Source organism: Triplophysa rosa, linkage group LG6 (genome assembly GCF_024868665.1).
Source record: "Triplophysa rosa linkage group LG6, Trosa_1v2, whole genome shotgun sequence".
Lineage (NCBI taxonomy): Eukaryota > Metazoa > Chordata > Actinopteri > Cypriniformes > Nemacheilidae > Triplophysa > Triplophysa rosa.
The window spans coordinates 21,153,149-21,180,833 of record NC_079895.1 but is presented as its reverse complement, the minus strand read 5'-3'; the positions used below and the strand labels follow the sequence as shown (position 1 = coordinate 21,180,833).

The following is a 27,685-nucleotide window of genomic DNA, read 5'->3' as shown; positions in this document are numbered from 1 at the left end:
ACACATATTTAATTGCAGAAAAAGGAGGTATTTTATTAATTAGATAAAAAACAAACAAATCAAAACATAAAAATGTACTGTACATTAATTTAAACATTAAATTGGTCATAATAAAACATTGCCAGATGTAAAAGTTATTTCACGACAGCAAATAAACAGAAGTTACGTCAAAGAAACTGCTTTCATTGATACTGTATTACTCATCTTTCATGACCACAATATGACAATGAAGTTGTGGTTTTGAAAACAATTGTAACATTTATTATGGTATACACTGTATAGGGTCCTGCATTGTTTAAATTTACAAGCCCTGTACAACATTGTGATGGTGGCCCCCACTGTCGGCCCTGATTTGTTTCAATATAACGTACTATTCAAGTCATAAGAACAATCTATCAATTCAAAATGAATGAAAGACATGTATAAATGTAGAACAAATTCCATTCAACCCCTCATTTTTTAAAACTACACTCTTAAAAAACGGTGCTTCAAAAGGTTCTACGATTCCATAAAAAGAACATTTTCGTTCCATTAAGAACCTTTAACATCTGAATAATCTTTCTGTTTCACAAAAGGTTCTTTGTGGCGAAAACAGTTATTCCGATTATAAGAGTAAGAAAGAGATGACTGAATGGTTCTTTGTGGAATCAAAAATGGTTCTTCTATGGCATCGCTGTGAAGAGCCTTATAAGCACCTTTATTTTTTTTAAGAGTGTGCACTTCAAAGAAGATCTTAATGGGTCCTTCTCAGTTCAGGGCCTGGGACAATGTTCTGTTTACTGTACTGTGTGTATGAATCAATGATATTCGTAAACATATCCCATAATCAAACAGAATTTACAATATGATTGATAATCTCTCTGCAACACCTGAACAAGGTGCATATAAAGAGTGTTTCAGCTCAGTTGGTAGAACGTTAACAGCTGAGCTCTAAGGTGTAAGTTAGATCGCCAGGGAACACACATCGTATTAAAACAACTTACTGTATAACTACAGTAAAATACACTGTAAGTCACACAAGATAAAAGTGTATGTCAAATGCATACATATGATTCAAGTTCACCCACCTGGTACTGTAACATCATTATTATCATCTCAACAAAGAATCTCATGCAAGATATTTTCTAGTAAGTAATTGAGAGTAAATGTTTACTAAATCTCACCGTGACTGAAAGCAGTTTCCTTAACTTACTTCCTAAAGTCATACATAAAGAGACAAAGCATTATGAGCATCTTATGAGTTAAAACATATTTGAGATGATGAGCCCTATAACACATGGGGACCCATGCAGTTTCAAAACCTTCCAATGTTCAGCTATGTACATGTAAATTAGGGCTTTACAATCCTATCTTGGCACTGCACATTTTGCTTATCAGACAGTTCAGATGTCATCTACTGTATTCTAATGAGATGAGGAAAACACACATTTGTAATGCTGGGGGAAAGGTTAAGAAGCACACATTTAAAGGATTGAAGGAAGAAGTCATTGCCACAACTGTGACATATAGCACCCTTAAAGGTGAACTGCATAATTTCAGCGCCAAACTTCTAAAAGCCTACAATATGTGCAGTGTTTTTACATGCCAAGAAATCAGAGTTCTTAAATAGTATTTCAAAACATACGTTTTTATAAAGATTTTGAATTTGTTATTTGTGAATCATACAAAACACAGCCATCACTGGGCCAAAGCACATTGCATGAAAACGTATGAATAAGATTGTAAAAATTCATACAAATTACCCACCAATTGAGCAAGATTTAAAATAGTAATGACCGCCATGAGATTGTGTTGTTATAACAGACCATTTTATCAATGCACCAGTCTTTACATTCCTACAATAACAGCATGTTTCTTCAGGACCAGATGCCTAATGACATTTCTTCCTTTATTTATTACTCGGCCATCCCTACAAATTCCCTGTTCCCACTGTATAAACTCAGTCCTTTGGTGACAGTGGGTGAACAGGTGTGGAGCATAAAGAGTTTAATCCACGCCCAAAGCCTTCAGCTGTCTCTCGATCTCTGCGTCTGAGATGGTGGCAGCTTTAGACTTTGCCGGGGAAGCACCGGGAAGACATTTTCCTGCTGTGGGGGCTCTTACCATCTGCAAAAAACACAATTACAGCCATTTATTAAAGCAGTAAAACAGCTCACCTGGTGCTAATACTCGATTAGCATAACCCTCATGATTTAATTGTCATATTGTGGGAAGTATTGAAAGAATGTGTTCATCGTCTATCCCAAACAAAATGTTTGACAAAACAACCCAAGCAAATTTGGGGGACAAAAACAGGACAAAGAAGCTCTGCTTATGGTAATAGGAGTATTACACTTTGGCCTGAGGAAACGCACATCTGTTGCATAGGCAAAATGATTCTGCATCTCATGAATGTAAAAAAACTGCCTACAGTAATCACAAGCACAGCTAGAATATACACGCCTGCTAAAATCAGCCTTTGGGTTGCCAGTCTCACATTTTAAATGGTTTTTGTGGCTTCTATATTGCTTTCAATAGTAAGCGGTACATTTTCAAAACTTTTAGGTCAACACCGATCACTCTTCAGCTTTCATCTTTGAATGAACTTCTTTCATGCAAAACCTGCTATTGTGCTTCTGAAAATTAGTACGATATTGTGATGAGTAATTTATTATATTTTAATCACCAGAATGATCTTAGTTTAATGTATGTTGTGTTGATACCATGTGAAAATAATATAACAACTTACATTATTAAAGGCAATTACTTTAAATAAAAGGGAAGTCGAAATGAAACACTTATTAGGGCAGGGGTGGGCAAACTTTTTACCTCGAGGGCCACATCATGTTTTCGAATCCTTGTTAAGGGCCGCATATTATTCGCACATTAAATTAAATATTTTTTATTTATTCCAAACTGAAATTTGATAAATACTGTAGAGTATGTATATGCAATTCCTTCTACCCTGCGTTTTATAAATACATTTATATTGAAAAAATGGCCAAACATTTGCGCACTGTCATTTAAGACACATTATTATAATAATTTACAGTATACATATTTTTTTATTCTTGACATTTTCAAATATTCCTCTAATTCAGGGGCGTGCAATTACATAATCCCAAGGGGCCACATGAGAAATGGGACTGTACTGGAGGGCTGAACCAAAAGGGTAAACTTAAAACTCCTGTTTTAATTTTTTTAAAATCATGTTTTTTATTATGTTATCATGTTTTTATTGTGTTTTTTTGGCTGTATTTTTGTTATTATGGCTTTGTTCTGCTCCATTTTATGTTAGTCAGTTTGGTGCCACCTAGTGAAAAATAAATAAGTGTGAGTTCAGAATCGGCCACATGTCTTCCAGTCAGCTTGTCATCAATCTTTCGAGGCTATCCTTTGTTTTGTCTTTGTAAAGCATCATCTGTAAGTTGATTTTATTGTTATATAATCTTTGATGATGCATGTCTGCGTATAATTGTAGTGTTAGGCTTTGATACATCATTATTGGTGATCATTAGCTGTTAGCTTAGCCTATCTTTGAAATTGCTCTTTGTGTTAAACCTGTATTTCTTGCTATTTTATTTGTCATATAATGATTCAGTTTGATTAATTTGATTACATTAATTAATTTGAAGCATTTTCTCAGTTTTAGAACTAAAAAGAGGAATATTATTAGTAATTTTCCAATTCTTGATTATTGTTAATTTACTGTTTTTACAGTTTTACTCCTTATTCATAATGTACCCGGCATCTTATTAAACAAGAACAACTAAGATGAATCCTGACTCATTTGTACTTTGTGGATGAAGTTTGGCTGGCTGTTAAATTGCACACATATACGCAAGGAGAACAGTACAGTAAAAAGATGTTAATCCCACAAGCAAATCGAGTTACATGGCAGAAGATGGCAGTCATAACTGAGCCATGATCCACGAGGAGGAAGTAACAGCCTCTGCAGAGCAAAACGCAGAGGAAACAATGAGCGAAAAAGACCAAGCTTCTGAGGCAGGTTCAAAGAGCTTCCATTCGTCATGGTCGTCAAGAGTCTCAAGGGCATCACGGTCATCAAGAATGTCAGCTACCATGGCCAGAAAACCCTGAGAACTGTCCAATTCATAACAAACCTCATCCCCTGAGAAAATGTTGTGGTTTTCGGATGAAGCCGCTGGAAGAGCGAAAGGCTTATTTGAAGAAACATGGTGTCTACTTTCGATGATGTACATCCTCTTCTCACACTGCACGCAATTGCAAAGCTGTGGTGAAGTGTACAGAATGTGATAGCGAAGACCATACCACTGCTCTCCACCCAGGACCAGCACCATGGGTCTCTAAAACCTCAGCTGTCTCTTCAGAGAATGGCGGGGAGGACGAACATTCATCGCCTCTAGTAAACAGTGCCTGCACTGAAGTCTGTGGGGAAGGTTCATCAGCTAAGTCATGTTCTAAAACATGCTTGGTTAGGGTGTATCCTAAGGGCAGTCCTGAGACAGCTGTCAAGATGTATGTGATGCTTGATGACCAGAGTAATAGGTCTCTGGTGAGATCAGCGTTCTTTGAGCTTTTCCGTATTAATAGCCACGCTTCTCCTTATCTCCTGAAAACGTGTGCTGGAACTATTGAAGCTTCTGGAAGATGATAGAGCCGTTAGCGGGGACATTAGTCTTGAACTAGCTACTCTAATTGAGTGTAACGAAATTCCAGACAACAGGGCGGAAATACCTACACCAGAAGTTGCTTAAAATTATCCTCATCTTAAAAGGATAGCCTCTGAGATTCCAGAAATCGATGACAAAGCCAAGATCCTCATGCTGTTGGGCCGTGATGCTCTGAGGGTTCATAAGGTGAGACGACAAATAAATGGGCCTAATAATGCTCCCTTTGCCATCAAAACCGATTTGGGCTGGCTTGTAGTTGGAGACGTTTGCCTAGGTAATTCTCACAAACCAGCTGTGTTGAGTTACAAGACCCATGTGTTGGACAATGGCAGAACTTCACACTTTCCTCCATGTCAAAGTCACATCAACTTGAAGGACAGCTTAAGCCTCAAAGGAGAAATTCAAGGTATTCCTCATGTATTCAAGGCTGAGTGTTCAGGCAGAGAAAACCACCATGGCTGCTCTGTGTTCATGCATACAAGGGATGACAACAAGCCTGCCCTATCTGTTGAAGATCATCTCTTCCTAGAGATCATGGATAAAAAGTTTTTCAGAGACAGTGGGAATAGCTGGGTGAGTCCTCTCCCTTTCAGACAACCAAGGCCTCATCATCCCAATAACAGAGATCATGCACTTACTCGCCTTTACTCTCTTCGTCGCACCTTGGTGAAAAGACCAGAAATGAAACAGCACTTCACAGACTTCATGCAAAAATTGTTTGAAAACGACCATTGCAGAGTATGCTGCTCGCCTAAGTGATGACAAAGAACGTTGGTATTTACCATTCTTCGGTGTTTATCACCCTAAAAAGCCAGATCAAATCAGAGTGGTGCTCGATTCCAGCGCCCAGTATCAGGGTCTTTCCTTGAATAGCGTCCTTTTGTCAGCACCTGATTTGAACAACAGCTTGTTAGGAGTCCTAATTTACTTTAGGAAAGAGCCTGTCGCTGTGACTGCTGACATTAAGCAAATGTTTCACTGTTTCACAGTGAAGGAAGACCATCGAGATTATTTGAGGTTCCCGTGGTTCCATGACAGTGATCTAGACAAAGACATAATTGAATGTTGGATGAAAGTCCATGTATTCGGAAATAGCCCCTACCAAGCAGTGGGGATTTATGGACTACGTCAGGCTGCTAAAGAAGGAGAGCTTATCCATGGAACTGACACTTACAACTTTGAGAAGAGAGACTTTTATGTGAACGATGGTCTGAGGTAATTTCCATCTGCATCTGAAGCTGTTGATTTACTCCAGAGGACACAAGCGTCACTAGCAGAATCGAATATAAGGCTTCACAAGATAATGTCAAACAGCCCATCAGTGTTGGCAGCCTTTCCTCCTGAAGACTGTGCCAGAGGCATCAAAGATCTTGACTTTGGAGATGAAACCATGCCTGTTCAGCCACGCCTTGGTCTACACTGGGAAATACCGACAGATACCTTTACGTTTCACTCACCAGACAACAGAAAACCCCTTACTCGTCGGGGTATTCGCTCCACAGTTAACAGCTTGTACGACCCTTTAGGCTTTGCAGCACCCGTTACGATTCAAGGAAGATTCCTGTTAAGAGAGCTGTCAGAGGGAACAAATAACTGGGACGAGCCCTTGCCAGAAGAGAAATGTAGAGAATGGGAAATGTGGAGAAATTCATTGAAAAACCTGGAAAAAATTAATGTTCAGAGAATGTACAGCTTGAAGTCACTCTCAAAGGCAAAATGTACTGAGCTGTGTGTATTCTCGGATGCCTCCTTTAAAGCTATCGGAGCAGTAGCATACCTTAAGACTATCCATGAAGATGGACATATTAACGTTGGCTTCGTCTTGGGCAAAGCTAAATTGACACCACCAGATGAACCTACAATTCCTAGGTTAGAACTCTGCGCAGCAGTGTTAGCCGTTGAGATGGCAGATCTAATCTTGGATGAGATCGACTTTAAACCAGACTCTGTGAAGTTTTTCTGCGACAGCAAAGTTGTATTGGGTTACATATACAACGAAAAGAGGAGGTTCTACGTATATGTGCACAATCTTGTTCAAAGAATCAGGCAGTCATTGAAGGCCGAGCAATGGATTTATGTGTCTACCTTACATAATCCAGCTGACTGTGCCTCTAGATCTGTTCCAGCTTCTCTTCTTACAAGCACCAAGTGGCTGACAGGACCAGACTTTCTTTATAGACCCCCAGAAGGCAGTGCTACTTTGCCAGAGACCTTTGAGCTGGTGAATGCAGAAACCAATTCAAATGTTCGTCCTTTGCCTCACGTAAGCACTGCTTCCACAAATATAACTGAGAGACCTCTTAACCCAGAGCGCTTTCAGTGTTTTTCCACATGGAAGTCACTGTTGAGAGCAATGTCTTGCTTGATCCATGTTGCCTCTTCTTTTCATTCTGAGTCCAAATGACAGACATGTAAACAAATGGGCTGGCATAAATGTCCTCAACCCTACTGCCTGAGTGAAATGGCCCAAGCTAAAGAGGTCATCCTTCGTTCAGTCCAAAAGTCTGTCTTTCCTGAAGAGTATAGTGCTCTTAAGAGGCATGATGAAGTCTCTCAGAACAGTCCTTTGTTTAGCTTGAGTCCTGTTCTGGACAAAGACGGACTAATTAGGGTTGGTGGTCGTCTAACACATGCCCCTGTGGTCAGTGATGAGAAAAATCCAATTATCGTACCTGGACAACACTACATCTCTACCTTACTGATTCGTCACTTCCATGATCAAGTGAAGCATCAGGGTCGCTTTTTTACCGATGGTGCTCTACGCACTGCAGGATTCTGTCTGATGAATGGAAAGAGGTCTATTAGTAGTGTTATACATAAGTGTGTTGTATGTAGAAAGTTGCGTGGGATGACTGAAACTCAAAAGATTGCCGATCTTTCAGAGGAGTGTCTAAGTCCATCTCCACCTTTTACTTATGTTGGTCTGGATGTGTTTGGCCCTTTTACAGTCACAGCTCGTCGTACAAGAGGGGGTCATGCAGAAAGTAAACGCTGGGCCATTCTCTTCACTTGCATGTCCACATGAGCCATTCACATAGAAGTAACTGAATCACTTGACACATCCAGCTGTATAAATGCACTACTGAGATTCTTCGCTATCAGGGGACCAGTGAAACAATTTAGGTCAGATTGCGGGACTAACTTCACAGGAGCAAGCAAAGAACTAGTATTCTCTAAGATGGTAAAGGACACAGAGATGCAAAAATACCTGAACAACTGCTCTTGCTCATGGGAGTTCAATCCTCCCCATGCTCCTCACATGGGGGGAGCTTGGGAACGTTTGATAGGTGTAGTGAAGCGGATTCTGAACTCGATGTTGATGCAGCATGGATCTAGCTCTCTTTCACATGAGGTCCTATGCACATTCATGGCTGAAATTTCTGCAATCATTAATGCAAGGCCCTTGATTCCCATCTCCTCAGATCCTGAGTCACCCCTCATACTGACTCCAGCTATGCTTTTGACGCAGAAGGTTGGCACTCCTCCATCTCCTGGAAATCTCTCAGGTAACGACATGCTTAGGCAACAGTGGAAGCAGATGCAGAGTCTAGCTGAAAATTTCTGGAACCGCTGGAGACTTGAATATCTCCCTACTCTATAAAGTCATCGTAAGTGGAACAGTACTCATCCTAACATTCAGGAAGGGGATCTTGTGCTCCTGAAGGATAATCAGAGCCCTCGTAACAATTGGCCTATGGCTCTTGTGTCCAAAGTCTTCCCAAGCACTGATGGGAAAGTTCGGAAAGTTGAGCTGAAAGTTTCTAAAAGTGGATCCGGAAAGGATGTAAAGTATCTCAGACCTATTACGGCAGTTATTCTGCTGTTGTCTAAAGATAATTAAGAGTTAAACAAGACACCCTTAGGATGTCTGGCGGGGAGTGTTCTGCTCCATCTTATGTTAGTCAGTTTGGTGCCACCTAGTGGCAGTTGTAGGAAAAATAAATAAGTGTGAGTTCAGAATCGGCCACGTCTTCCAGTCAGCTTGTCATCAATCTTTCGAGGCCATCCTTTGTTTTGTCTTTGTAAAGCATCATCTGTAAATTGATTTTATTGTTATATAATCTTTGATGATGCATGTCTGCGTATAATTGTAGTGTTAGGCTTTGATACATCATTATTGGTGATCATTAGCTGTTAGCTTAGCCTATCTTTGAAATTGCTCTTTGTGTTAAACCTGTATTTCTTGCTATTTTATTTGTCATATAATGATTCAGTTTGATTAATTTGATTACATTAATTAATTTGAAGCATTTTCTCAGTTTTAGAACTAAAAAGAGGAATATTATTAGTAATTTTCCAATTCTTGATTATTGTTAATTTACTGTTTTTACAGTTTTACTCCTTATTCATAATGTACCCGGCATCTTATTAAACAAGAACAACTAAGATGAATCCTGACTCATCTGTACTTTGTGGATGGAGTTTGGCTGGCTGTTAAATTACACATGTATACGCAACGAAAACAGTACAGGCTTAAATAAAAAAACAACTGCACTTTGATTGATATTAATTGCAATGCACAATAAAAATACATGATTTTTGATTGTTTTGAGTTATCTCATTTTGGAACCAAACTCTTAAGAAGGGAACCATTTCACAGTCTGTGTCACTCCGCCATTAAGCTAAATCGGATTTATAAGAATTGAAAGTAAAAGCAGTCTCTCTTAGAGCATTTCTCAGCAATAGTGACCAATTTCAGAACACCAGACCCCTACGTCACAGCCGTATCTCTTTCTCAGCGCTCAGGGCAAGTGTCTCGAGATGCACTTTTGATACCAGAAATTCCGGCCTCAGTGCGAGGTGCTTCAAAAGACACGAGACGCGAACGCAGCGTTTAAACATGTCCGTCTAGATAGCGCAATAGCGCATGTCTCCCTCTCTTTTCATTTTTACTATAGTATGCTACATAGCAGACTTGCGCCATCTATGGATTTTGTCTGTATTACATGAAATTAGTAATTTTCACCAAAATCCTAACTTAAACGCAATGTTATTGAAAACATGTAAAATCCGCCTAGCGGGCCGGATGAAATTGCTTGGGGGGCCTGATCTGGCCCGCAGGCCGTAGTTTGCCCACCTCTGTATTAGGGGGTAAAAAATTTAGTATATTATTTAAAATAAACTGAAAATATAGTTATTTAAAAATTAGCATTTTTGATTATCTGTTGAGGTTGAGCATTAATAATGTTAAGTAAACAATTGTAAAAACAGAACCAAAGCGATTAAAAACCTAAAGAAAAATGGTAGAACGTGTCTTACTTTTCCTGAGATCTCAATGCCGATTTCATCGAGCACTTGGTTTACGATGTCCTGGCATTCTTCTTCATCGCCAGATTCATCAAAAATCTCATCTAGCGTGTCATTAACTAAGGGCAGAAAACAGATGGTTTCACTTGGTTATTCAGGTGAAATTTGGTAAAAGTTGACTAAATAACCTAATTTCTACAAAAGGCAGACTTACTCATGTCCTCTGTCATTCCCATTTTTATGTTTTCCTTCTGAAAGTCCTGCATGGTTTGTAGCGTCTTCTTGGGATCCATTCTTTTATTGACATCCTGCATAGTCTGAGAGACAGAAAGAGTTCAATCCATTCATCAGATTCCACAGGAGAAATTCTGCATCCTTACAGTGCACAAAACAGTGATAAAAACACAAGCCCTGACAAAAATCCACCACGGACCAATACATTCTCAATACAGCTCAACATAAATCTCAACATCGTACAGTAAGTAGATAACACAGAACATAAAAATAGGTCAAGTTGAGAGAAGCCTGTTTTACTGTCCCTCTGGGTTTCTATCCAACATGGCAGATTAGACACAACAGGAAGACGATTAGAGAGAAATATTTACACACATGCTTTCTGACAGCATCATTATCACCAATCTCATATCTTTTCTATAAATGATGCTGTGATTAACTACAAATCCCAGGATACATTTCAGGAGGGGAAACATTAATAATTGCTTCCTGCCTCATACAGTATGAATTAGATACAGATGAAATTAATCTTTTGTGAGTGTCAAACTGCCTATTTAACTGTAAATGGGTGAAAAGAAAACACCAAAGGGGATCCACAGACTGAATTCAATTATAATATGTGCATATCACAGTGTGGGATACTGCATGCCTCCAGTAATATATGTAGTTTTGGTAAATGTGTGTAATTGTATATAGAGACAACTTCGCAAGATGTAAACAAACACTGGTCCAAAAGCACTTCCAGTATCTTTTTTTAAAATTGTATTATTATTATTAAAAGCTCTATATATCAATTTTAAAATATATGTTTAACATTTTGATTTGGTTATAATAATTATAATAACGTTTGTTAAAAAAATGAAACTGGACTGGTGCTGGACCAGAGGTGTTTGCGTCTTCCGAATTGGCCTATACTTAGTGAAGAAAAAGTCTCAGGAGTGGATGGAATTTAGACAAGTTACAGTAGGCACCAAAGCTGCCTGATGTTTCACTATTTTTATATCTGACTATAAGTCAAATTGCTACAGTCATTCTTCAATAATTAGACCTTAGACAAAAAGAAAAAATAACCATTATGATTTAATTTAAAATAGTTCCCTATTTGTATTTATTGGTTAGTTACTGAGCAAGTACATGAAAAAAATCAGTGTTGAACTACCGTCTCCTAACCTTACCTCAATTTGCAAAATTGCAATGGTAAGCTTATAGTAATGATTTTTAATTGATGCTGTCAGGAACAATTTGATGGAAAATGTCAGTTTGACATCATTTGACTTTAAACAACAAAGACAGGTATGTAAAGTAACCCTGTGTTTTATGTTTCAAACAGTGACGCAGATATACAGTACAGTGTGAAAAGCTCTAAATAAATTGAAACGCCCCAAATAAGAATTATATGGCTCATCAAGTTATCTTACAGAAGCGCCACATAAATGAGTGTTAATGGAAGCAGTTGTGTATAGAATCAGAGATACTAAGAGGCCGTTTACACGATACCATTTTCCAACAACAACAAAAATTATGCGTTTTGGCTGTTCATTTACAAGAAAACGGCTTTTGAAAACTCAAAAGTGCAAGTTTTTGAAAACGATGGCATTATCGTTTCTGTGTAAACTCTGAAGGAGGCGTACGCATGTGTATTACGCATTCAGTCTGTAGGCATGCGCGAGTATTCCCCAAACAATAATGGCGGCCTCCATGCTGCATGTTTGTGCCGCGTGACATACTACTATCATTTTTTCAGCAAAAAGTAGATTTACTGCACCACTACAACCAGCAGAGACATAGTATTTATATGCACTACTATAAACACACGGCGACAAAGTGTATTTAAATCCCTTTTTAGATCAAAACAGTGTATGCAGATGTGTGCGAGCATGTAGGGTTTCTTTATAGCGCCATGTACTGGCCTGGCATGCATAATACATCGTTTTTATTCGTTTTCCCAGATCTATGTAAATGCAGATCGTTTTGATAACGCTGTCGTGTGTACATGAAACTTTTCCAAAAAGCCAATTAAAAACTTTAACATTTAATATTGTGTAAACATACTCGAACAGTCTCCATTCATCACAGAGAAAAAAAGTATAAACTGGGTCACAATAGTGAACTTAAAAGCTACTCAACAACATGCTAATTAAAGCCTATTTAAGCATTCCTTTGAAGTACTGTGCTGCATAAGGGATTCTGTTTTTCTAGCGCTTCCCGGCAAAACACCAGACTACATGTGAATAATACAGAGACATTGGGGGAAAGAACAGGGATTCCCAGCCCACAAGGGTTCTCTATATTACAGCTTTCTCATAGAATACAGAGGAAGGCACTGCTGAAATTTAAGTGACAATCCTGCAATAACAGAAACAATAGCCAACCGGGCACATTTGGGGATGTTACAGTACCTTTGCTGTAGTAGACATGGCTCCAGCCATCTTCATCTGAGAGTTCATGACCTTGGTCTGTGTGGACATGGAGGTCACCTTAGAGCTTACAGCATAGGTTCGATTCTTCTGTTTTCTGAGCTGTACAAGTTGCTTGGCTAAAATTTTACAGGCTTCTCTGTTTCCAGTCTTGGCCATTTTCTTGATTTCCATTTCCTGTTAAAAACAAACATGCTACTTTAGTTTCCAACGGTAACCAACAATGGTAGCATCTATACGCATACTGTAATAGGACCTCTGTATTTTATTTCGGGACAACCAAACAGGTCACCCAGACAGACAAAGCAACAGAAGAGGTGTTCAAGATGTAACTCAACAGAGCACCTCAAACAGCTTACATTTGTCATGTTTCTTGTTTAGATCCCAATGTCTGTTCGTTCTTTACATTAGTAAATGCCTGATCAGCTCTATGCCCTGAAGAACTTGAAGCAATTAATGTTTTTCTTGATTCAGTGCGGGGAAAATAAGTGTTTGTGTATACAGAACTATCCCATGGGACTGAGTGATAGTCAGCTTCAAATGCTCTAAACTCGTAGAGTGGAAAGCCTGGACAAAAATGTTTCATATAAATAACTCATAGCATCTGGTATAAGTGAAAAATGTTGGCTTATTTGAGTTATATTCATTCGAAGAGAACAAAAAATAATCTACAGAGATCATGAAATGCGGAAATCTTTAGAGAATCTTAAAGTGTGAAAGCATAATTTTCTTAGTCTTGAGTCTTAAAGCTTGTTTACACCAGGTATAACAATAAATAAAGAAACAAGTTATAACAATAACTATAAAGTTTTACAAAATCGTTCATAATTCAAGACAACTGTAAAAATCTTAATTTTACAGAATTTTCTGTTATTTTTGTACAGTTTTTCCACGTATAAAGTCAAAAAACTGTATTATTTTTTTACAGAATTTTCATGTATTTTTAAAATACATTTAAAAACGGTTTTACAAGAAAACCAGGGAACATGTGTAATTTTACAGGGAAAAACTGTTATTTTATGGTTTATTTCTAAAATTTCTGTTTTTTTAAGGGATTTATTTCCACACCACAAACAATACAACAGAAACATACCACCGGATCACTTTCAACATTCGTAGCCAATGAAAAAACATTTAAAATGTAAAACTGCAGCATGCAAGCTTAGTGTCAGGACTCTGTCCTTCCTGATTTCGAGTTCTTTAACTCTATGGACAGGGTCGTGACAGAACCATGTCCTGCGGGTGTTTTGTGTGGAGATGCGTGGCTTTTGTTTACTTTTTGCCACGTGTCCTCCGGTCTTGTCTCATAGCCCCGCTCTCTTGTTTCCCTGTTTCTTTCCTTGATTGTTTTATCCTCGTCACCTGTCCCTCGTCTCTGTAATTATCCTCTGTGAGTTTTTCCCTATTTAATGTTCCCCTCAGTCTCTAGTTTTTGTCGGTTCATTGTTCTATGTTCCCTGCTGTTCGTTCGTGGAGTTCTCGTTTCCTGCCTTGTCTTGCCCGTTTTGTGAGTTTGGTTTTGTGTATAGTTATAGTTCTCGTTTTGCCCCCTTGTGGGAAGTTTTGTTTATCTTTTGAAAAGTCTCTTGTTTATGTTTTTGTTACCCCCACCGTGGGTTGTTTAGTTTGTTTTTGTTTAAATAAATCATTTTTCAAGTTAACCCCTTCATCGCCTGCCTGCATTTGGGTTCTGCCTGACCAGATCATAACAGAATGAACCGAACGAGAAAGAGCCCAGCAGGCATGTACACCCACACTGGACGGTCCCGCCAGACTCGTCACCCCGGCGACATTCGCCAGGGAGACGCCCATATCGAGGTTTACTTGGAGGATTTCCTCAGCGCCGCAGAGAATGGGATTTTCGGAGAGGAGGAACTGGCAGTGTTATTTAACCGCGGCCTCAGGGACCCTCTATCACCAGCGGAGATGAGGAAGCTGAGACCGCTGGACTTCGACGTCGTTTGGCAGCACGCTTCGAGTCACACGAGGTCCAGGGTCTCAGGCAAACCCAGCTACCCATCTCCTCTGGACACCATCTCAGAGGGTCATGCCTTGCAGCTCGGGGTCCTCGGCATCGCCACACCTTCCGCGACCTTTCCATCTCCAGCTAGTCGCCGGAGTAAATGCGGACGGAGGGAGTCATGGGACTCTCCTTCTGACGCCTCCTGTACGGAGTTGGTCGGGCCATCCACTGCTTCTCTGGAGCCGGCCACACGTCTCTTGAGCCGGTCCAAGAAGAAGAGGTCTAAGAGGGGGTCGCGGTGTTCCTTTCTCCAGTCCGGTGTCCAGCCGGGGATCAATCCGGCGCAGCTGCCGGTTCTCCAGCTGGTGACGCAGCTGGCACTTCAGCCGGTAACGCAGCCAGCCTTCTCGCCGATGACTCAGCCAGCCTTCTCGCCAGTGACGCAGCTGTCTCTCGAGTCCGGTATCCAGCCAGCGACCAGTCCGGCGCAGCTGCCGGTTCTCCAGCCGGTGACGCAGCCGTCTCTCGGGTCCGGCGACCAGTCCGGCGCAGCTGCCAGTTCTCCAGCCAGTGACACAGCCGGCACTTCAGCCGGTGACGCAGCCAGCTCTTCAGCCGATGACTCTGCCGGCCCTCCCGCCGGAGATTCAGCCTGCCTTCCAGCCGGCGTCTCAGCCTGCCTTCCAGCCGGCGCCTCAGCCGGCTCTTCAGCCGTTGACTCTGCCGGTCCTCTCGCCGGAGACTCAGCCGGCCTACCAGCTGTTCTCACAGACTAAGACTGTCCCCCCTTGTCCCAACCCTTTTGGACTTCCCCCCTTGAACTCTTGTGTTCCCACGCCCCCCCTCCCATGTTTATTATTTTTATTGGCACACTCCAGTCCTTTAATTGCTGCCCTTATGCTCCCTTTGGTTTGTTTTGTGTTGTCTTTGTGGTGTTTGTCTGTGTGCTTTACTGTTTCGTCCCGCGGAGGTTTCTCCCTTGGAACGCCATGAGGCGTTTCTTGGGGCGGGGCTTCTGTCAGGACTCTGTCCTTCCTGATTTCGAGTTCTTTAACTCTATGGACAGGGTCGTGACAGAACCATGTCCTGCGGGTGTTTTGTGTGGAGACGCGTGGCTTTTGTTTACTTTTTGCCACGTGTCCTCCGGTCTTGTCTCATATCCCCGCTCTCTTGTTTCCCGTATCTTTCCTTGATTGTTTTATCCTCGTCACCTGTCCCTCGTCTCTGTAATTATCCTCTGTGAGTTTTTCCCTATTTAATGTTCCCCTCAGTCTCTAGTTTTTGTCGGTTCATTGTTCTATGTTCCCTGCTGTTCGTTCGTGGAGTTCTCGTTTCCTGCCTTGTCTTGCCCGTTTTGTGAGTTTGGTTTTGTGTATATTTATAGTTCTCGTTTTGCCCCCTTGTGGGAAGTTTTGTTTATCTTTTGAAAAGTCTCTTGTTTTTGTTACCCCCACCGTGGGTTGTTTAGTTTGTTTTTGTTTAAATAAATCATTTTTCAAGTTAACCCCTTCATCGCCTGCCTGCATTTGGGTTCTGCCTGACCAGATCATAACACTTAGAATAAACATAATGGTATCATGCATTGGTGTGGACGTTATAATTTTAGTCGTCATTATTGGTGAAAAGGGTCTTTAATATAAGGTATTTTATTCATTAGGTTTCTTTTTACCGCACAGAATGCAGAATATGGTAACATCTGGGTGAACTTTTCTTTTTATGAGACCATTCGTATAGGTTAACTTCCCATTTTTAAGCAGTTAAATATGTCGACTCAACCTACAGTTTGAACAATCGAAGAGGAGCAGGCCAGAGGGGATGGACAAAATATTTTAAAACCTGTCTGTTAACAGATTATGCCTCTAGAGGTAAAAAAAATACACACCTCACAACTTGAACAGTCATTATTATAATTAAAATTAATCATACTTTTTACGACTACAAAGCCCAAGCTTGCTCGTCTTAATATTTAACTCAGCAGATCCTGCTTTCTCCTGTGTGTTCTTAATGTCAGTCTCTCAGGTAAACTCATGCTGATCAGCTGCTTTAGCACATTAGCTGGAACAGACTCTAATAACACACACATTAGACCAGGTGCTACGCTACACTTCACATGATGCCTGCTAAGCAATATGCCAGCACTCACTCACATTAACTGCATCGATGTGCGCACACACACACGCAGACAGCACTGTCCAACTTTACCACACAAACTGCATCTCACTATATATAGTAGCTTGAGCTTCTCATTCTGGGCATACTGTGCATGTTTGCCTGTCATGAACAAAATATGACTGAAGTAAGGCTTTTTTTACTGTTACACCCTAATAAAAATGATGTGCCATGATTATAAATATTCATGTGGAGAGAGCTGAGTGAGATGGAGCTGTAGAATAAGGCCTATTAGAGATGTTTTATGATCATGTCAGCCACAGGGCAGCACTTTAGATTGGAAAACTAGAATAAAACTGACAGACTGTGTGGTTAACAAAAAAATAGAAAACATCAGAAATACAGTACAGCGCAACATCATAGGCTTTGTTGTAGCTCTATATAAGAAAGACCCACTTAGATGATTCATAATTTGATTTTGCAAATATAATTTGCGCATACACATATTTAAATAAAGATGCCATTTTTGCTTCTCCGACATTCTGTCTTTGTCCATTGTGTTAGTGTAGCCCACTCATTGTAAACAAACAAACAAAAAACATCTTGAGATGCTATTGCTTGTGTTTATTTTCAACCATTATTAATGTAAATTGTTTTAATATTGTGTTTTGTATTTTTGTGTGGAAAATTGTCTGAGTTTAAAGCCACAATATGGAAGAATTTTGTTGTGAAATATCCAAAAATCACTTGCACAGTGTGATATATTTCATGCAGTTGTGTACTTACATTATCCCAAATGTTCCCAAGAATGTGCAAATCCAGAGAAATTCCTATTTAAAATAATGGTCCGTCCCTTGTCTCCCTTGTATTTGTCGCATATCAGTGACTTAATATCCGGTGCTCCGCACTACCCTCAGTTTCCGGTTGTAGAAACTATGGCAACACGCAAATGCGGAAGTGGTTATACAGCATCTGGGACGCAGCATCTGTTGTTCTGTTATTATGGATCACGATTACTCTTTGGCGAGTAAAGGAAACCCAAAAAAGCGTAAACGTAGGCCAAATGAGGCAAGTGGGCTTATGGACAAACAAAGAAATAAAACAAGGATTAATATCGGCATGGCGTTTTCTAAATGGAGAGAGCTTCGCGACCAACTTGGACTCGACAGAGACTCCGCTCTCACATGTGTTTTAATAGACAGGTAAGCACATTTTTTTATTGTACACGAAATACTCATGCACAGATTATTTGAAAAGTTATGAATGCAGTTACCCTATGAAATACAGCATTTGTCGCACAAAAATATGTAGCCAATAACGTTACTTGTAAATGCTGTGGTTTCGTTCCAATTTACTTTATAAATGACGACTGTATGACGGTTTTAAACACGTAAAACTGTGTAGCATTATGCTACCAAATCAATTGACAACGTCCAATATCAGTCGCGAGCTAACGTAACATTACATTCCACGTTTCTTGTAAGCTAACTCATTACAATGACATAAAATAAAATTTATTCATTACCTCGTCTGTGAACACGATGGGCGATCTCCATACGCCTCTGGATAGTGAAAACGACATGTCCCATAATTCCACTCTCCTACATAATGTCATTTAGCTTCGCCTTTTGTTGTTGTTTCGAAAGTGCGCCATCTAGCGGTCCAAATATTCCATATTGTGGCTTTAAATGAGACCAATGAGAACTGTCTCCAAGTTTGACCGACAGACTACATTGTCCAATCAGAATCCAGCCCAGGGAGGCGGAAAGAGCATGAAGAAGAGAGAAGAGGAATCGGGATGTTGTGTTATCGCATGTGGAGTTAAATCAGAACAGAAAATAAACAGTTAACATTATTTAGTGAGGCTAACTTGAAGCTGACTGTTTTAGGAATCTGTTCGCATTGTGGAACAGAGTTTTTCGTCGTGTTGGTTGCAGTTCACACGACGGATTGATCCCTACGTAAATAAACATTCGGGTGACGGATGGACTACAGCATTGATTTCTCCTGAATCCCGATTGCCTATAACTCCTCCTATCTGCATCGACAGGGTCATCACAGCAAGGATGTTTTCTGCTGGGGGAAAGTTCCGATGATCGCTGCCCCACTGATTCATGAGGATTCGTGAGTAACGTCAACGTGTTTGCATTCTCTCGTGACAAACGGATTTGTTTCACCATGTGCACCAATGGTAATGGGCCCCAATGAGTGACAAATACCTAGGTATTGATAACATGTTTACACCTGAGTAACCGTGATTCTGTGAACTGTGACTCGGTTCATTTGAGTCTTTGGAATTGTTCAAACGAGTTGAACAGCAGGTCGATTTATGCAAAAGTGTTTGTTTCTTTTGTTGTTTGGTCATGTTGCTAATGTGATCAATCGACACTCATCATCTGTATCACGTCCTAATTTGTGGTGAATTCCAAATTAGGAAGGGTGTTCTGAAATCAAAAAGGGAGTGACAACTGTGATTTGAATCCTTAGAAGCACAGTCATTATCCGTTATAATGTAAACGCTGTTTTCATTTGAGCTAAAGAAATAACCCACACAGTAAATTCATCTGGGTAAATAATCTTTATTTGAGCAACAGGTTATTTTGTTTTTTCTGTTTTTTTATTTGGAACTTTTATTGTTTTTTGTTTAAACTCTAGATCTGTTAATAAATACTTGTCCTAAATCGAACGTATTCGCTGGGATTTATTTATACTTTACAGTGTAAGGTTACATTTTGGAGGCACCGCGTTAGTATTTTAGACAGTTGGAGTTTCACAGCCTTAATAGCAGCCATATTTAAAAGTCCAGCATATTTCGCCATCTAAGAGCTGGGACACCAGATTCCTGTGCGCCATCTGTATTTTATAGGGGTTAACAAAGCGGGTTACATTTTGGAGGCACCGCTGGGATGCTATATCTTTCTGCATGGTTGCTTATGCTAAATTAGTTTGATTTTGTGCAGTGCTTATAAGAATTGTGTGTCAGTCATGGATCTCTCTAAGGTAGCTGAGTGGACTCTGCAGGTCCAAGTGGCTCCAGCCAACTGTGTCATTCTTACAGAAGTTCCGTTAGATGTGACAGACGAGACCATTGTGGAGGTGTTAAACACAGTGAAAGCTTTTGGACATACCCGAATACAGGGGCGTCATGGTGATACCACAGGGATGTACTTGTTCCTGTTGATTGAAACAAGGGATGAGATTGACCCTAAAATGGTACCTAGTCAAGTAGGCATTCCGGGTGAAGTGGGGCCATGGGGTGTGCATATTCTTGGAACTGGAGAGCCAGCTACAGCTGAATCTATTTTTAAGGAGAAGCTGATGCTCCTGATGCAACAGGAAGGGAAGTCATTGAGTGATGTAAAAGCTCTCCTGTAACCAGGAAATCCTTCCAAAGTTGATGTGAATTTGAACTTGGTGAATGCTATTGACCGTCTGGTGGATAAGTGTACACAAGGTCCTAATGATGCGCTTATGTACCGAAAACTGAGAGTGTTTTCAGGTGTGCAACCTGTCCCGCCTGGGGAAGAGGACTATGAATCCTGGATGGAACAAGCAGCTAAAATGATTGGGGAGTGGCAGTATGCTGAGACTGTGAAGAGACAACACATTGTGGAAAGTTTGAAGGGGCATGCAGTTGTCAGATTTTTGAAGGTGAGTAGTCCAGCTTCAACTGCCGCTGACTATCTCAAGGCTCTTGATACTGCTTATGGCAGTACTGAAAGTGAATCTGAACTTATGGTGAAGTTTAGCACTTACCAAGAGCCTGGTGAAAAACTTTCTGCTTTGTGTACAGACTTGATAAGATCTAACAAACCTTTTTTTCTTCCTTTTTTAAGAAAAAAGGCTAAAGGAAAACCAGACTACACCGCAGCTACCTTTCAATGTAGATCATCTTAAGAAATTTAAGTAAGATAAAAAAGAAAAAACGTACATAATTACAATAAAGATGAAGCAAAAGGACCTCTCTCGGGAGGTAATTATACACGTCTCTGTTTACAGCTCATTTAAACAGGGAATTCAAGTGAGGACGAGGAGAAATTTTAGTTTCTTCAGAGTGCAGTGGGTCCATTATTAACACTTTCAAGTGACCCCCAAGAGTATTGAGCACTTAACATACTTTCTATCAGAGTTTGAAGGCATCAGGGCCGCTTTGAACGAGGTTGATGCCGTACGGGAGGAGATGGATGCTATGACATAAAGTAAGTCAACAGATATGAAACTGTTTTGCTTCACTTACCATTTGCCTCTCCTGTCTCTCCAGGGCAGCTCTGTCTCTGGAGATTTGTCTCTGGGTGCCTCTCAGCTCTTTGGTCTGCTCCTTAATGATATCTGTCACACAAAAGGGTCGAGGAGGAGCATGCAATAAAACAGTCTGGAAAATCCTCATGCAGTTCATTGATCCGAAACTATGAGTTTTTTTCTCCTTCATTCTCTCTCTCTCTCTCCCTCCCGTCAATCTTTCTCTTATGCACCCACAGAAGACAAAAATGACATGCACATATGTGACCCTGGACAACAAAACCAGTCTTATGCGTCAATTTTTCGATATTGAGATTTTTACATAATCTGAAAGCTGATTAAATAAACTTTCTATAGATATATGAGTTGTTAGAATAGGACAATATCTGGCTGAGATACAACCATTTAAAACTCTGGAATCTGAGAGCGCAAAAAAATCAAAATATTGAGAAAATCGCCTTTGAAGTTGTTAATCAGGGGCACTGTGGCAGACCATCCACTCACAAAAATAAAGTTTTTATATATTTAAGGTAGGAAATATACAAAATATCTTTGTGGAACATGATCTTCACTTAATATCCTAATGATTTTTGGCATAAAATAAAAATCGATAATTTTGACCCACACAATGTATTTTTGTCTTTTACTAAAAATGTTCCCGTGCTACTTAAGACTGGTTTTGTGATCCAGGGTCACATATATGTATACATAAATCAAGTGAAACATATGTTTTTAAGGTGAAACTTAACTTTTATTTAAACTTTGTTGCAGATTTTTCTATAGAAAATGTGAGTGGTGCACAATTCTAAGGTGTTTGATAGGGTGCTGCTATAGTTGCTAAGATGTTTTAAGTGAAACCTGCCCTTATGTCTTTAGGATTTTGGCTTCTTGATAAAGCTCTACTTTTTCCTTCAATTTGAAAATTAATTTTTCTGCCAGTGTTAAAATTTGACAAGCACAAATACAGCTCTCTTCAATAAGACTACCACTAACAATTGCTTGAAAATGTGTATGTGTAGAGTATGTGAAGTATTACCATAATAATACCATTTTCAGAAAATAAATGGAATGTAAAAACCTATGCTGCGTAAAGTGGGAGATAATACACACTCATACAGTACAATCATGCATTTAAAATGCTAATACCAGATTTAAGATGCATTGTGTAAACTAAAACACACCAGTATGTGAGGATAATGTGGCTTTGCACTGCTGCTGTATGTCTGCAGTTGGTTTTACTGACATTACACGGCAGAATGCCAGAATTGCTACCAGAGTAGCATTTTCTTGAGAAACAGCAAAGCAGATGGACAGAAAACATTTATTGATAGTAAAAGTTAACCACGTTACACTCCATGTTGAGTGGAAGCAAAATTACTGGGAGATCCATATTTATGACGAGTTTAGCCCCAAACACACCTGAACAAGCTAATCAGCATCTTCAGGAACAGACGCGTTTAACTTAATGCGGTGCTACGCAAATTGCTTGGCGTATTGCATTAAAGTACCGCGAGAGCGATTCAAATGCATACGGAGCCGTCGGCACTTCAATCGCTCTTGCAGTACTTTAATGACATAGACATACGCCGATAAATTTGCGCAGCGTCGCATTAAGAACTCATCTATTCCTAAAGACGCTGATTAGCTTGTTCAGGTGTGTTTTATCAGAGTTGCAGTGGGTAAAAAAACATGAGCTTTGAAAAAGCACCCTTGTGCTTGCCCGACATGCTTACATAATGCTTAAGTTAAACTGGTAGCCTATTATTTTTTATTTCTGTGCTTAATCAGTGAACAATGGACCGGAGACCTACATGTTAAACAATATTATGTCATCACTATGAACATTCAGAGTCAATAAAATAATAATAACTTTTGAATCCAAACATTGCCTAATAAGACCGGAGACAGGGGGGCAAGACCTACAAGATAAAGCGCATCACATTTTCTCGCACTAAAGGGACAGGCAAAGCATTAGCACTCAACCTTCACCCTCACACCCCCTCCTCTCTAAGGATGCCCGAATGTGGAGCCACAGTGCCTATAGGGAAGTTATGCTCTCCTACACAGCAATCAGCCCTCATGCCCTCATGAATGCCAGTCATATAATCATAACATCCCATATGTTTAATGGACACTGTTAGAGCACACAGAAGATCCATTAAGAGTACACTGGTTTAAGAAGAATCAAGATGAGCAAAGAAATGTATTCTGTGAAATGTCAATGAATCAGATAATGAATATGTGTAGTTTGTGAGGTAACTCCTTGTGTTATCCCACTATAGAAAGAAGTGATGGTTAATCAATAAGATTTTAGACTAGATTAGTTTTGACTATATAATAAGAAGATGTAACGGTATAATATATAATAATAATAAAAAAATTATAAAAAAGAAAGAATGCATGAATGAACGAATGAATGAAAAATAAAAATGTACGGAAATCCAAGTCAAGTTAAAGATAAAATACAATTAAAACAAAAAGAAATTTGAAAAAGTAAATTAGTTACATTTTAATTAAAAGTAAAAGTCAAGTAAAAGTTAGGAATTCTCATTCTATAAGGCAATAATGAAGTTAAAATAAGTTGTACAAAAGTGGAAAAAGCAAGGCATGAGCCAAATGAGGTAAATGTCCAAGAAAAGTCTCAAACAGTTCTTGTTAAACGTTTTTTTATAAGTTTAATTATAATTTTGTTTCTTGCTTATCCTTAAACATTGATTCGAGTTTGTGTACACGTATGAGTCTACGCAAAAGATGACGTGTCCGACAACGTATTATTGAGGGAGGGTTATCCTCTACAAAACTTGATGAGCTAAACCAACTCTGCCATCTGAGTGAATACTTTGGCATGCGGACTCTCCGCTCACCTTGGCATCAGCTGACATCAGGAGAACAAAGGCTTAGAAATTATGAGAACTTAACCCACACACATGCATTACAAAGTAAGTAAAGATTACAGGTGATTAAAATGATCTCATCTCATTCATCCACCAACATGTTTTCTCATTTTGTTGTGATGATAATCTTTTGCCATTTTTTATAATGTGTCATGCATAATATGTGTGAGTCCGTATACTGTTTTCATATAATAGCTAGTATGGCAAAAATAAATTATAATAAAATGTGAGATGGTGAGACTGCTGTAGTTTTGAATCTTAAACGTTTTCCAACTGAGAAATAAACAGGAGTGATGAATAAGTGTTGTGGTGTATATAACTGTTGATAGTGGTTTAAAAGTGTAGAAAATGTTATCCAACAATGTGTCTCAATGACATAAAAGTTATTTAGTTTTATGTTTTACAAGTGAGTAGCTGACAAATATATCATAAATGTGTCCTATTGTGTGACAGCAAACATTTAGAAAAAAACTAACAATGAAGATAAATCTCTCTTATGCTACTTTATGTTATAAATATAAATATAATATTCAGTTTGTTTTCAAAATTTTTGCTATGTCACACAATAGGACACACGTATGGTATATTTGTCAACTACCCATGTTAATTGTGTTGTGTGTTACATCCCAAACCAGCTAAACTTGTTTAATGTTCTAATTTCAATCTGATCTACACACTACACGGTGTCCATTAAGTACATTAAGTAATGAGCTATGAATGGAAACACTAATGTATGTTTGCTTCATTTAGAATGTGATTGCAACAATTGTTTTTTTTAAGTACCTGTACAGCATCTGAATGAAATAATGCAATTTACATTTGTGTTTGATTCAGTATAACAGATCTAGATGTGATTTCTTTACTTGTATCATGGATAGGACAATTAACCTTACTATATTATGTGTAATAGGCATGATTTATTGGCATATTGATTACCATTTGTATTTCCCCTGTTTTACAACAAATATCAATATCATGGTTTAACTATTGCTGAAAGACAAATACCATTATACCACAAATACCATAGTACTGTAGTAAAACCATTGTTAATTTCCATAAAGGATAATAATATTATTAGATAAACCGAATCACAAGTAAACAAAATAAAAATCAATTCGTTTCAAAACCTTAAATGAATTTTACTCTTCATTACCAAACTACAGTACTTCGCATGCCTCAGTATTCAGACAGTAAAACTGGTTTCAACCCAGTTTCAAAGTTTCAAAAAATGCAGCTGCAAATGACAGCAGTCAAACAGGTGCAGATTAGAGATACAGTGTAGTATACGATAAGTATAATAAACCAAAAGTGACTTACCATCGGCGGTCTTCTTTTTAAACAGAGATGCCATAATGACTTAGTTTTGATTTTCTTTTACTGTCTAATATAAAACTAGCTGATCTAAACACTATCTAACTGCCGGAGAAACAACACACTATCGATCTACTCAAAGGTTGAGATTTCCTTGTTTGTAAGCACAACTGACTTTTCAGCACATGATCCCATTGAGTCACGCAGGCTGTGACGTCACCGCTCGGGGTTTTATGGTGCAGCTCTTCTTGCGTCCTTTGGGGGGCAGTGTCTTACTCTCTTATTAATACCTTCTGCATGAACTAGCCCTCGACCTCATTATAAACAAAAGCTCTACTTTGGAATTTCTGTCACTTTCAGAATGAAGCAAATTGCACAGTTGACATGAGTTTTGTACTGCTCTTTATAAAAAGCATCTTCAGCTAAACATTTAACATATTTATTTACTGATATTGTACTGTGCATATTGTTTTTATGAACTCATGGTAAGTGATATTGAGTTATTGTACTTTTTAAAATCTGTCTAGACTGTAAAATGAGACAGGGAGGGCAAAAATATTAAATAAAAATTAAGTCCAAATTTCTATTTATGTAGGCTACTCTTATGAATAAATGTGACTTGCAACCCATATTCTTTGCCGTTAATGGGTTTACAATAGAGTATATCAAATTTTATATAATAATATATTAAATATAAGACAGCATACACCCACACACAAAGGATAACAAAGCACTAAAACGATTGTATACTGTCATGCATCATAAACAAAGCCCTTTTACCTTTACATCCATCACACCAGTGGACTTTAATGCAGGTTAGATGCCATATCATTGTCTGTGGTAAATTTAACATTCTTATCAATTTTACGCTCCATCCACTTGAACAATTTATGGCTCAGTTCCTTGTGGGTGTAATTCTCATATGGTAAAGTGGAGCAGGCGAACAGGGCAGGAGATTACTGCCCTACAGCAAAGAAAACTGAGCCAGCTAGACAGGAGGAGCAGAGTGGGTGACTTTGGGAAGGATAGCTGATGTGCGGCCCCCAGCACATTACACCCTTTCTCTAAGGAGGACATTGGCCATCCCGGGGCATTATTCTCGTTAAGGTTATTAGGGAGATGTTTTCGTACAATCAGCAAGGTTGGCATCAGGGACTAGCACTAAATGTGCTAATAATGGTAATAAGCCCACTGGTGATCCATCTTGCCCCAAGCACATAGACCAGTTCTAACATGCAATAATGAGGCAACGTTACAATTTTATTTGCTATAGTGGGTGTCTTTAAAGTATATTAAAATCTCCATTTCATATTAGAGAGATTCTCTTTCACTGCATTTGGAGAAGTCCCGCAGAGACTTCTCTGAAACATTTATCTGTCTCGCTCTGTGCCTGAAGGTAGCAGACGTTTAATGTTAATGTGCTAAATATGTTTAATTTATATTAAATAATTTATATTTAATTCATATATGTTTCATTTATAGGCATTAATATAAAGTAAGACGTCTCATCTGTGAAATAGACACTTTTTTATTATTTCTGTTATTGTGCTGATGTTTACATGATGCTAGATTCCCCACTAATTACGTGGAAGCTAATTGTAATGTGCTTTATCATTTATTTCACATTAAAGGAAGAGCGGAATAGTGTGTACAAAAACTTTAATATTATCACGATTTACTCATCCCTGTGTCATTCCAAACCTGTGTGACTGTCTTTCTTTCATTAGATGAGAAATGAATTAAATGAGAAAACAATGACCATGAGCTGTCAAGCCTCTATAAAAGGAGCACCATAAATAAGAAAAAAATGACTGAAATTGAGATTTTTACTAAAACTTATATTTTCACCTTCCATCGTTTAAATATGAGCAGCTTTGACAAAAATGTCTTTCTGTTTTTACCAATTAAACCCTTTAATGTATAGCTCAGCCAAAAATAAAAATTATTTGATAATTTATTCACTTATTGACATTTACGCATTTGGCAAACACTTTTATCCTAAGTGACTTACATTGCATCTGATGCTGAGTACATGCTATCCCTGGGATCAAACCCATAACCTTGGCGTTGATGGCGCCATGCACTAACCACTGAGCTACAGGAAACCTTATGATCATAACCTGTATATAACTCAAACACAAAAGAAGATATTCTGAGAAATGTCTCAGTGGTTATGTGTCCAAACAATGGAGGTCACTAGGTCCAATGTTGTTGGGTTACCAACATTCTTTTTTGGACATGGGGGTAAATAAAGGATGAAAATGAATGAATGATTAAAAGCCAACACTGTATACATTTTAAATTAGTAGTTTAGCCCCTGACTGTCAGTAATTTCCATTACATGATGTACAGTAATTGTAACTTTTAAAAAGAGTTATATTACATGTGCAAACAAGAGTGCAGTCTGAGTCTTATCACACTGATTTAGCAGTCACATCTTTGTGGTGATGAATGCGTTTTGCCCGAGTGCTCTGGTCTAGTGGCTGGCAGGTAATATATCGAGTGACTGACTCCACTCCATCTGCCCCAGGGAAGAATACAGCATCGGACTCTCCCATGCTATACTGCACACAAGGCCAACTGGGATTACGGGTAATGAGAGATTATCACCCCTGTTGAGTTTGTTTTACACACACA

General features: G+C 38.9%; 1 protein-coding gene across 1 annotated transcript; it reads right to left on the bottom strand.

Annotated features, from left to right (window-relative positions):
• Window positions 1–25,267, bottom strand: chmp2ba (charged multivesicular body protein 2Ba). Its single transcript, XM_057335469.1, has 6 exons — window positions 25,055–25,267; window positions 20,842–20,933; window positions 12,515–12,709; window positions 10,096–10,198; window positions 9,894–10,000; window positions 1–2,106 (listed from the first exon to the last, which is right to left on the bottom strand). Exons 1-6 carry the CDS (start codon window positions 25,086–25,088, stop codon window positions 1,987–1,989), a joined length of 651 nt encoding a protein of 216 aa, XP_057191452.1. The 5' UTR covers window positions 25,089–25,267; the 3' UTR covers window positions 1–1,986.
• Window positions 25,268–27,685: the final 2,418 nt, after the last annotated feature.